Source organism: Rousettus aegyptiacus, unplaced genomic scaffold, assembly GCF_014176215.1.
Source record: "Rousettus aegyptiacus isolate mRouAeg1 unplaced genomic scaffold, mRouAeg1.p scaffold_m13_p_16, whole genome shotgun sequence".
Classification (NCBI taxonomy): domain Eukaryota; kingdom Metazoa; phylum Chordata; class Mammalia; order Chiroptera; family Pteropodidae; genus Rousettus; species Rousettus aegyptiacus.
Window position 1 is genome coordinate 52,502,843 of NW_023416291.1, and position 11,068 is coordinate 52,513,910.

Below are 11,068 nucleotides of genomic sequence, written 5' to 3' on the forward strand. Positions count from 1 at the left end.
CCATACCAACTGTAACTGTGTGGATAAGCCCTATAAAAGCAAGGTTGCATCTGAGCTCGAGGCCCAGATCTTCAGAGCTCTAGCTTTTCTGGGACCGCTGGCATAATAAACCTGAGTTCTCCAGCTCTCCGAGTTCTGCTTGGTTTCTCACCAGTCTGATTTTTCTGCAATGCTCCTATTGTATTTTTCTTCATGAAAGTGATCACAACCTGGCACTGTATACCTGTTCAGTAGTTGTGTCCCTATTTGACCTTGAGCCTCTCATAATCAGGATCCTGTCTGTCTTGTACCCTGCTATGACTACTTGCTTGACACATAGTAGTAGATGCTCAGTAAATATTTGGGAAATGACTGCTCTCACACTCTACCCCACGGAGGAAATGCGGCCATGAGATTTCTTACCTAAAGTGTGTGCGTGTGTATGTGTGTTGAATTTTTTTGCTGGAATATTTTAAAGTGCATCTCATGTAATTTCACCCATAAATGCCTCAGGATGTGTCTCGGAAAAAAAAAGAAAAACTTAAACATAACCCTCAGCAAAATCAGTAACTCCTTCCTGTCATCTAATGCACACATTCAAATGTCAATGGTGGTCTAAAAAATGTTCCTTTTCTGTGCCTGATCCTCTTATTTGATCTTGCAAACTGCCGACTCTCAATTAAAGGAGTAAAATATCGGAACGCCTGCCATTTATTGAGCCTTCCAATTATACCGTCGCGCTTACAAATCCTCCCAGGAAGCAGGTGCTGTTCTTGTCGCCATTTTATGGACAGGAACCCGAGGCTCAGGAAAGTTAAGGGAGCTGGGGTTGACCGCGAGGTGCTGGGCTGTGGGAGTCTTGAGTGCTCCGCAATTGAATTGGGACTTTATCACGTAAGCGCCGGGGAGCCAGGAATAGCTCGTGAGCAGGGCCTGCGCTCCCTCCCCTGTCACCCGCCTGGGAACGTGGTGGAAGGCGCCAAGCACAGCCTCCAGCTGGAAGCGCGCACGTCGCCCCTGGCAACGGAGTCCGGAAGAACCACGGAGACGCGGCCCGAGCGATCAGAGCGGTCGCCGAGGCGCGGAGGGCTAGAAAGGCGCGCCGGACCGATTGTCACGTGGGCGGCGGCGCGGAGGCGGGACTTCCGGCGGCGCCGTGTTTTTTTTCCGGTTGTCGGCTCCCACCGCCCCTCCCTGACTGGGCCCTGCGACCCCCGCCCCCCCCGCCCTCCGCGGCCCCCAGCCGCCGGGCCCGCCGCCGCCATGAAGAAATTCTTCCAGGAGATCAAGTCTGACATCAAGTTTAAGAGTGCGGGGCCCGGACAGAAGCTCACGGAGTCGGCGGGGTGCGTGACGGGCGCTGGGGCGTGAGGCTGGGGGCGGGGACGGGCGCGGGAGCGGAGGCCGAGTCAGGGGGTGGGGAGAGACCTCGGGGGGCGGGAGTGGGAAGTAAGGGGGAGGGGAGCGTCCGCAGGCGGGGGGTGGGCGAGGCCCGAGGGGGCGGGGCAGGAGGACGGGGCGAGGGGGCGGGGCTGCAGGGAGCCGGCGATGAATGGAGGGACCTGTGCGGGGAGTAAGGGGGCGGGGTGAGGGACGCCTGCGGGCGGAGACGGGGTCCTGAAGAGGCGTCTGGATTTGGGGGGTCCTAGATGACCGGGGTTGGCGGCTGAGCCTGGAGAAGCGGAGTCGAGAGGCTTAGCGTCCGTGGGGACGGGGGTCTAGTCCGGGCTCCGGAGCGCGAGGGTGGGCTGGGTGGAGCCAGGGAGCCCGAGGCGCTGTTGCGAGGGGTGGCAGGGGTTCGGGCGCCCTGCGGGAATGCTGCGGGCTGCGGGCTGCGAGCCGCGGGACAAGTTCTAGGAGGAGAATGGAGGCGCGGGGGTGGGATGCGCGAGTCTGCGACGGGAAGGAGATGGGGGCCTTGTGGGTGCTGGTCGCATGGAATGGGGAGTCCTTGGGAGACCTGGGAAGGTAGAGGAGGTGGTGTGCACACCCCGGGGCCTCTGGGAGTTGTCTGGGAGAAGGGAAGGGCCTGAGGCAAGGCTGGAAGCTCGCGGGGCCATGCGGGGGGAGGTGCCGCGGAGCAGGTGAGGATGGGTGCTAGGCTGTCAGGGCTGGTGAGCAGGGAAGGAACTTGCTCCACGGCGGGGCGGGGCTGCTGCAGGGAGCTGCAGGCCAGAGGGGACTGGCAGGGGTGGTCCTAGGATGGGGAGTGACTGAGGAAAGATGTTAGCCTGGGCAGGGGCCCCTAAAGAGTAATGGAAGGGATTGTGAAGAGGTAGGGGCCAGGTGAAGGGGCAGCGAGAGAATCATGAGGTAGTGGTGGTGGGCGAGGGAGAGTGGGTGCAGGGCAAGGGCCTCAGGGCATCTGTTCTGAGGATCGGTGGTTCTTGGGGCTTCTGGGAGAGGAGCACTGAGGGGAAGCAGTGGAGACGCAGGTTTCCGCGACACTCCGGGAGTGAGATGGGAGACTCAGGGTGTGCGGGAGGGTGTGTGTCCAGCAGTTCCAGTATGGATGAGACAAAATTCTCTCTCAGGCCTCGCCTTCTAGTGGGGGACATGGACAAATAAACCAGTACATACATGACACATCAGGTGGTGTTTGCATGGTGAAAAAAAATCTGCAGGGCACGGGGTAGTGGTGCAGGCATGCCTCTCCGAGGTGACATTTGAGCCAAAGCTGGACCAGGGGAGAGGTGAGACTCCTTTCCCTCCCTCCCCGCCCCTCCCCCATGCTTCTCTGTCTCTCTCCGCCCCCTCCCCACACCGAAGCACTCTCCCCCTCCCAGACCCCCTGCCTCATGCCGCCTCCGGGCAGAGCATTCCTGGCAGAGAGCACAGGAAGTGCAAGGCTCTGTGGCGGGAGCCAGCTGGGCCTGTGTGAGCAGCGTCGGGGAGACCACCATAGACAGGAGCAGACGAGGGAGATTGCAGCGTGCCCGTGGGTGGCTTTAGGATCCTGTTGTGCAGGTGCTGGGGGGACTTGGTGCAGTGGATAGTCCTGGCTTTGGTTTTAGAGGGATCCCTCTGGCTGCCCAGGGGAGCCACATGAGGGTTGGGTGAGGTGTCCCAGAAAGCAGCATTTTTATAAAAAGAGTTCAATATCACACGGGGCTGGGCGGGTGTGTGTGACTCATTTTTTCTTCGACTCTAGCTTCTCGGCTGTGGGGAGGACCGGCAGGAGGGGCCGGAATGGGCAGGAAGCAGGTCTCAGAGGCCTTGGAACAAGAAGAGAGGGCCGCCTGGGCGCCTGAGCGGAGGAGTGGGCCGGGGAACTGAGAGCCTTGGCCCCTGGGGTTTTGCAGACTTAGCGCAGCAGTCACAACTGCTGGGGCGGGGGCGGGGGAGCCCGCCTGGGCAAGAGGGGCATCTCTGCTGATACATTCTCTTTGCTGACACATTTGCAGGCAGCCTGTTTTCCTGCTAAGTAGATTAGAGGCCATCCCTTCCCTGGGGTCCTGGCAGGTGTATTTCCCAGGGTGGAGAGTGAACCAGAGCTCTGGGACATCTTTAACCCAGGGCTCACAGCTGTCTGAGCTGCTGTGACTTTCTAGGACTTGTGAGAAGGGATCTTGAGACCTCCCTCAGGGGTGGGCGTTGGCGTGAGGCATGAACGCTGCGTGCTCCCTGGCTCAGGCACACAGGACGTGTGCATGTCGCACCTGCTCGCTGTTTGGACGAGCCAGCGGTCCTACCAGGAGGGAGCGAGAACAGGAGTGACACCTTTGAGTCGCATCAGTTCCTAAAGACATTGGGGTGCTGTCCCACATACTTTCCTGGGACGGTCCTTGTGTATGTGGGTGCCGTGACATGTAGCCTTCATTTAACAGGTGACACCGCTGATGCCCAGGCCGGCGCTCGACTTGCCCAAAGGGGCAGGGCCTTTTATGTTCATGTTAGAGCCTTCTGGTGGTGTGGGTGGCCCCTAGCAAAGAGGTCGTGTTGGTAGAAGCGGGCGAGGGGTGGAAGCTCTTCTGTCTGACCCTGCGTCACCTCACTTTTCCTCTGTCTCTCCCCAGGGAGAAGGCCCCCAAAGAAAAGCCCAACCAGCCGCCGCTCCGGCAGCCCCGCCAGGGCCCCACCGATGAGGCACAGATGGCCGCCGCCGCCGCCCTGGCCCGGCTGGAGCAGAAGCAGCCGAGGGCGCGGGGCCCTGCGTCGCAGGATGCCATCCGGAACCAGGGTGGGCCGTGCGCGGCCTCAGGCTGCGGCGGGGCTGGGCCATGGGTGCTCATGGGTCCCATGACCTGTTTGGCCTTGGGTGCAAATAATTACATAACCAACGACTTTGGGACGCTTTAAAATCACAACTGAGAGGGGAGAAGTGCAGGATGGAAAGGAACAAGGACCCGATGTGTCTGGGTGGCTTGAAGGTGGGGAAGTGGAGGAGGAAGAGGTCAAAGGTCCTCAGGTGGTCAGGTGAAGCCTGGGGGCCAGGAAGGACCTGGAGCTAGAGGAAGGGCTGGAACTCAGGCTGGCTGCAGGGAGGGGTGAGCCTGTCTCAGTAGGAGGATGTGAGTCCCCTGGGCAGGGCTGATCCTGGGGACAGAGCAGGATCCATGCACTGACTCGTCTTTGTTTCTCCCTGCAGTGAGAAAGGAACTTCGAGCTGAAGCGACTGTCAGTGGGAGCCTGGAAGCCCCAGGGACCAACATGGTAAAAGCATCCACATCGCTGGTGTCACCTCAGGGGGCACGGGGCACAGGAGCCGGACCAGCCCCAGGTTCCTCCTCCCTTTTGTCTAATTGGCCATTTCATCTCCAGCTGCGTGGCCAGCCCTGGGCTAGAAGCACCTGGTGGGGGACGGGACGCAGAGAGAGATCAGGGCGGGTAGAGGCCACGCTGGCTGTGGGGAGCCCTGCCTTGCACGGTCGAAGTGGACTGTACCAGTGCAGTGCCGCCTGGGCCCTCCGCGCTCGGCACCTGATGATGCCAGGCCCGGGCGCCGAGCGTGGGACTGGACCCCATTAGCTCGTTGGCCAGTTGCTCTTATGGGTCCCAGTTTTCAAAAGAGAAAACAGGTTGAGGGAGGCAAAGCCCACTGTCCTCAGTCATATACCTCAAAACCCAGTCCATGGGACGCCAAGGCCAGTACCCTCAGCACTGCCCTGTGCCACCTTCTTGGGAGGTAGGAGGGCTCTGCAGAGACTGGCGTAAGCAGAGGCCTTTTTGGAGGAAGAGGAATTCAAAGTGGAGCTCTGTAGAAAGTACATTCCCAGCCGCCGGACCCTCGAGTTCTTCTTGGACTTTAGCTTGGGAGAGACCCTAGAGGTGGCCTAGGGCCAGGGGCCCAGACAGAGGCCGGAACTCATCCAGGGCACCATGGCTGTGGACGCCCCACCACAGACCTGCTTGCCACAGGGTGGGGGTCAGGAACAGGGGCAGCCGTTGACTGAGCACAGTGTCCAGAGCTGCCACTGGGTTCTGAGCTGGTCCTGCAGAGATGGTTCACAGACCAGAAAACGGCCTTGGAGGGGCTCGGTCCCCAGACCACGGTGTTCCATGGCAGAAGGGACCATGTTGGGACCCGGGATGTCTGACTTCCAGGGCCATGTGGCAGCTCAGTGGCTCGGGCAGCCTCTGTCCACAGCCCGGGCTCAGACACCTTTATCCGCATCCTCCCAGATGCCCGAGCCCAAAGAGGAAGGCTCGACACACCTAGCGGTGCCTGGAGTGTACTTCATCTGCCCGCTCACGGGGGCCCTCCTGAGGAAGGACCAGCGGGACAGCCACGTCAGAGAGGCCATTGCCTTGGTGAGTGGTGGCCCCTGGCCCCCATTCCCCCCAGATGTTTTGGGGTCAGAGCTGCCCTCAGTGAGCCCGGGTGAGGCCGGGCAGCGCTTCCCCCTGAAGTGCCCACCGGCGTACGGCGTACGTCATGTCCCTTTTCACGTTTTCAAAGAGGTAATGCTTCCGTGTGGCGCAGTGGGGCAGGCGCGGTGGGGCCGGCGCGGGGAGGCGCCTGAAGCTGCCACGCTGACCCGCCTTCCACTCGCCTGCCCACCGCCCTCCTGCCCTCCCGGGAGGCGACCTCTGCCGGTAGCTGTCAGAGACGTTCCAGCTGCGCGTCTCTTCCGTTCTCTGGTTTTGGTTTTATGTAAAAGCTACTGTAGCACTCCTGCTTACTTATCATGGGCACTATCTGCTACTAAACCCGTATGAAAAGGACATCAGCATTTTTTTCCTTTAATACTCTGCATTTGGAAATAATTCCAAACTTAAAATTGCAAGAAGAATAAAAGGATATCTGAACATCTGCCCTGGGTCTGAGTTTCATCACTGGTCACTACAAACTCTGGGGCTTCAAACACATGTCTAGTCTCTCATTCTGGAAGTCAGAGTCTGACATGGCTCTCGCTGGTGGCAGAAGGGCCGTGTTCGTTCTGGACGCTCTGGGAATGTCCATTTGCAGGCTGCCTGTGGCCTCTTCCTCCATCTTCACAGCCAGGGATGCCAGGCCGTCTCCCTCCGTCTGGCTGCCCTCCGGTTCCATTTCCTACGGGCCCTGATGACAGCCTGGGCCCGCCCGATCGTCTGGGCTCACGTCCTGTCTCAGGGCTGCCAGTCGGCAGCCTCAGTTCCATGGCGTGACCTGGGCTGCTGACGGTTTCTCTTCCTGAGAGGTGAGGGCCGGCCCGAGGCCCAGGATGGTGCTGTCTGCTGAGCGTGTACAGTTGAATTTGCTTCAGTTAAGCGCTGCTGGCGGCCCGCCGCGAGACAGTCCTGTGTCCACTGTCGTTACTGCTGCCACCTGGGCCGTCGGCCTCCAGGCCGTGAGGCGAGCGCCTTTGACTCCCTCTCTGCTCTCCCAGCACTTCTCCGCGGACCCAGTAGCTGCCTCCATCATGAAAATCCACACATTCAACAAAGACCGGGAGCGGGTGAAGCTGGGCGTGGACACCATCGCCAGGTGAGTGGGCGCCCCTTCCTGCTGGGGGCAGCCCCATGGGCCTCTAGCCTGACTCACCACTGGGGGGGCTCATGAACCTGGCCCTAGGAGCGACCCCGTGGGGAAGGGGCTTGGCCTCTCCGGGCCTCAGTTTATTTGTTTGTAAACCGGAGAGGTTTACCGAACTAGGGGTTCCCAACCCTGGCTTCCCTGTGGATCATCAAAGCAACGTAAGGGAGGCAGGGGGCCGCCCCACTCCCCGACCTAGCAGGTCCAGGGCTGCTCAAGTCAGTCTTGCTCACGGGCTCCCGTTACTCTGGCTCTGTCCACTGACACCGTGGTTCACTGGTGCTCTCCAGGGGAGGCAGGACCCAGGAGCAGGCACAGGGACGGGCCCCCCGTGGGCGTCCTGTGCTGACCCAGGCTGTCGGCACCAGGGTCGGGCTCCACCGGGGGTGTGAGGTCCGATTGCAGCCCCGACCCCCGAGTCACTCACCGCAAGGCCGGCAGTGGCTCTGAGCTGCCGTCTGGGGGTGGGAGGTACAGAGGAGCCAGGCAGCCAAGCCAAGCCTGTCCCAATCCGCCGATTCTGCCCCAGGTACCTGGACAACATCCACCTGCACCCTGAAGAGGAGAAGTACAGGAAGATCAAGCTGCAGAACAAGGTGTTCCAGGTGAGGGCTGCATGCAGCAACTCAAGCCCGGCGTAGCTGGCGCGGTTGAGCCACCTCAGCCACAGGGGCCCAGAGTGGCACTGGGGCCAGTGGGAGGGCCCTCCAGGGGGTGCGGGTTGGGGCGGGCAGAGGTGGTATGTGGACAGGGGCATTTGTGAACGTTGGTCATACAAGATATCTATATTTAGTGGGTTCTTTGTACCACCCCTGGCATGTTTTGACTTTCCTTTAATTCAAATAGTTGGGAACATGTCAGTTTTGGGGGGATTTCTTACACGCACAAACATTTCTGGCTTCTGTGGAGAAATCGTGGGGTCCCTCCACCCTGATCCATGTCACCTGTGCTGCCGGCAGGACACCTGCTGCCCCCCCTGCATCACGTGTGGCCCCTCTCCACTCTAGGGACCGCCCCATGCTGTCCTTTGGCTCTTTAGCTGCTCTTTCGCTGTGGTTGTTGGCCTTTGGGGTCCCACGCCCTCTGAGCAGCTGCTGGAAACCCTGCAGCCTCTCCTTAGGCAGCTTCGGGGGTTCGTCCTGCCCAGAGGGTAGCAGCTGCACTGAGGGGGATGCTGGGCTGGGTGGGCCGCGAGGCCGGGGTGGGTGGGGAGGCCCAGGGCCCTGTGTGACTTCCAGCTCTGCTCCCAGGAGCGCATTAACTGCCTGGAGGGGACCCACGAGTTTTTTGAGGCCATCGGCTTCCAGAAGGCGCTGTTGGCAGTCCCGGATCAGGGTAAGCTGAGTACAGAAGGGCCTTGGCTGAGCTGGGAGTTGCAGGTGGTGTGTGTGTTGGGGGGCAAGGGGAGGCTGGCTCTGGGGTCTTGCTGCTGTGGCAGTGACATTCCTGCATGCTCCAGAGGGCCCCGAAGAATTCTATGTGCTCAGTGAGGCTGCCCTGGCCCAGCCCCAGAGCCTGGAGAGGCACAAGGAGCAGCTGCTGGGTGCCGAGCCCCTGCGGGCCACACTGGCCCGCCAGCGCCGCATCTTCCGGCCCTCAGCCCTGGCCTCGCAGTTCGACCTGCCTGCCGACTTCTTCAGCCTCACGGCCGAGGAGGTCAAGCGGGAGCAGAGGCTCAGGTCTGAGGCGGTGGAGCGGCTGAGCGTGCTGCGGACCAAGGCCATGCGGGAGAAGGAGGAGCAGAGAGAGATGCGCAAGTACACCTACACGCTGCTGCGCGTGCGCCTGCCCGACGGCTGCCTCCTGCAGGGTGCGCGCCGCCTGCCCCGGGCTCCGGGCTCCGTGGGGAAGGGCGGGGCCGAGCGGGGCTGGTGATAGCTACGGCGGGTGAGCTGTGCCCTGGCAGGAGCGGAAGGCCTCTCTGGTCTGACTTTGGCTGGGCTGGGTGGGCCCTGGGGGGTTCCCGTGATCTCCAGTCCTGCTCTGACTGTGCCCCCTACCCCAGGGACCTTCTACGCCCGGGAGAGGGTGGCAGTACTGTACGGTTTTGTCCGGGAGGCCTTGCAGAGCGACTGGCTGCCTTTTGAGCTGCTGGCCTCCGGGGGGCAGAAGTTGTCGGAGGACGAGAACCTGGCTTTCAATGAGTGCGGGCTGGTGAGTGACAAGCCTCCCCTCCGCGTGCTGGAGGGCCAGCTTCTTGCTGCGTGGGCACGTGCTCCCCACAAGGGCAGCGCTCTTCTGCGTGGGGCGGTGCTAGGGGCGGTGCTAGGGGCGGGCCGGCGTCAGGCTCCCTGGGCTTCAGTCCTACCTTCCCGCCTACACAGTGTGACCTTGCGTCACTTGGTCTCCCCCTGTAAACTGGGAAGGAAGGTGGCAGGCGTGCCAGTGCGAGGCTCTGAGGAGCAGAACCCAGCGGGGTTGGACACGTGGGGATTTACTGGGGAGGCTGGAGGGGGCCGGAGGGCAGCCTGAGCGGGAGGCCCCGACTGCTGCCCGGCACTGGGGTGGCCTCAGCCGGGCCAGGGGCATCCCCGGGCCTGGGCCGTCCATAGGAGGGCCCCGTTTTGAAAATGGGCTGACCGCAAGACTGGGCATCACTGGCGGGGAGCAGCCCCGGGACAGGGTGGCCCTGGCTCCAACACGAGATGGTCAGCGTGAAGACCTGCGCTCTGTCCTGTAGGGCCAGAGCAAGGCTGAGGCTTCTCGCCCCGCCACAGGTGCCCTCGGCCCTGCTGACCTTCTCCTGGGATGCGGCAGTGCTCGAGGACATCAAGGCCGCGGGGGCTGATCCAGACTCGTCTATTCTGAAACCTGAGCTCCTGTCGGCCATCGAGAAGCTCTCGTGAAATAAAAGCAGGGTTGGTTCAGCCCCCGTGGCCTGTCTCATGCTCTCCTGCTTCCTGCACCACTGCCGCTGCACCCCCTCCACTCCAGGGCCTCCCGCCGCCTCGGGCCATTTGCCCGGCCCGCAGAGCGCCCGGGCAGGGGAGGGCCGCTGGTTGGCCCGTGACCTGCCGCCCAGAGAGCTTTCAGGGACAACGGCCACACTGGGTCTGAATCTTCTCCAGCTGCTCTTAACCCGTTAACAACCCTAGGCACGATGGGTAGGGGCAGGCACCTCCCTGGGCAGGGGAGTGGCCCAGGTGCCACGCTTGGCCTGAGGCCGCCTTGTAGGGTGGCTGGTGTCAGTGGCATAAGAGGGAGAGAAACCGGGTTTGGCAGAACAGAATTCTATAAATTCTGAACCCAAATAAACAGGCCGTTTGCCTCGTCTCCTGGTGGTAATTCCAGCTGTGCGGTGCAGGGCAGGCCCAGCAGCTGCGGTCACCCAGCGGCTGCTGAGGGGCGCGTGCCCCAGGGACCTGGGCTATGGGGTCGGGCCTCTCAGGCCTTGAGGATGTCCATATTCTCACCCTCGGAACCTATACATTTTGCTTTAGGTGATGAAAAGGACTTTGCATGTGAGTAAGGATCTCAAGATGCGAGTGTCCTGGGTTTTCCAGATGGGCCCAGGGCCCTCACAGGGTCTTACCGCGGAAGGAGGCAGAAGGGACAGGGGGAGGGGCCACGAACCAAGAAACATGTGGCCTCTAGAAGCTAGAAAAGGCACGGAAGTGGATTCTTCCCTGGAGCTTCTGGAAGGAACCCGTCCCGCCAACACCTGGGTTTAAGTGCAGTGAGGCCCACGTCAGATCTGACACCCCAGACTAAAGTTTGAGTTCTTAGCCTTTTGTAGTCACGTGATACAGTGGTCGCAGGGGACTGCAGGACACCAAGGCCCCAGGGCGTGAAGGAATGCGCCTGTCGCCCAGGGCCTGGGTGCTCTACTGCCCAATGGGATCATCTCATCCATCCCTCAGGTGGACCGCTGGCTCCTGTTTTTTCTAGATCCTTCCCTGTGCTGAGACCTGGTGGCTGGTCCTCTGGCCACTGCCAGCTACGAGGTCGCCAGACTTGAAACTTCAAGGTCCCAAGTGTGACTTAAAGCAGAAATCCCTCGGCCAGCAAGCTGCCCCCATGCATGCCCGTGCCTCACACCTGGGCCACCAGCAGCTGGCTTCACATGGGGGTGTGTGTGTGTGGGGGGGGGCAGGCCTGTCCACTGCTGTGTCTCAGGAACCCAGCAAGGCCTCA

General features: G+C 61.4%; 1 protein-coding gene across 3 annotated transcripts; it reads left to right on the forward strand.

The window, feature by feature from the left end:
* Nucleotides 1-1,167: 1,167 nt before the first annotated feature.
* Nucleotides 1,168-10,207, forward strand: UBXN6 (UBX domain protein 6). 3 transcript variants are annotated; one of them, XM_016144554.2, is made up of 10 exons: nt 1,168-1,325; nt 3,996-4,159; nt 4,568-4,632; nt 5,602-5,730; nt 6,789-6,886; nt 7,464-7,539; nt 8,185-8,269; nt 8,394-8,744; nt 8,940-9,088; nt 9,652-10,207. In XM_016144554.2, exons 1-10 carry the CDS (start codon nt 1,243-1,245, stop codon nt 9,778-9,780), a joined length of 1,329 nt encoding a protein of 442 aa, XP_016000040.1. In that variant the 5' UTR covers nt 1,168-1,242; the 3' UTR covers nt 9,781-10,207. The 3 variants fall into 3 exon arrangements, with proteins under 3 accessions (XP_016000040.1, XP_016000047.1, XP_036089979.1); XM_016144561.2 differs by lacking the exon at nt 1,168-1,325 and adding an exon at nt 2,148-2,672; XM_036234086.1 differs by lacking the exon at nt 1,168-1,325 and adding an exon at nt 2,781-2,946.
* Nucleotides 10,208-11,068: the final 861 nt, after the last annotated feature.

Coding starts and splice junctions, on each gene's coding strand:
- UBXN6 (XM_016144554.2), top strand. CDS start 1,243: ATGAAGAAATTCTTCCAGGAGATCAAGTCTGACATCAAGTTTAAGAGT. Junction 4,633..5,601: donor AAGCCCCAGGGACCAACATG/GTAAAAGCATCC, acceptor GCATCCTCCCAG/ATGCCCGAGCCCAAAGAGGA. Junction 7,540..8,184: donor TGCAGAACAAGGTGTTCCAG/GTGAGGGCTGCA, acceptor CTCTGCTCCCAG/GAGCGCATTAACTGCCTGGA.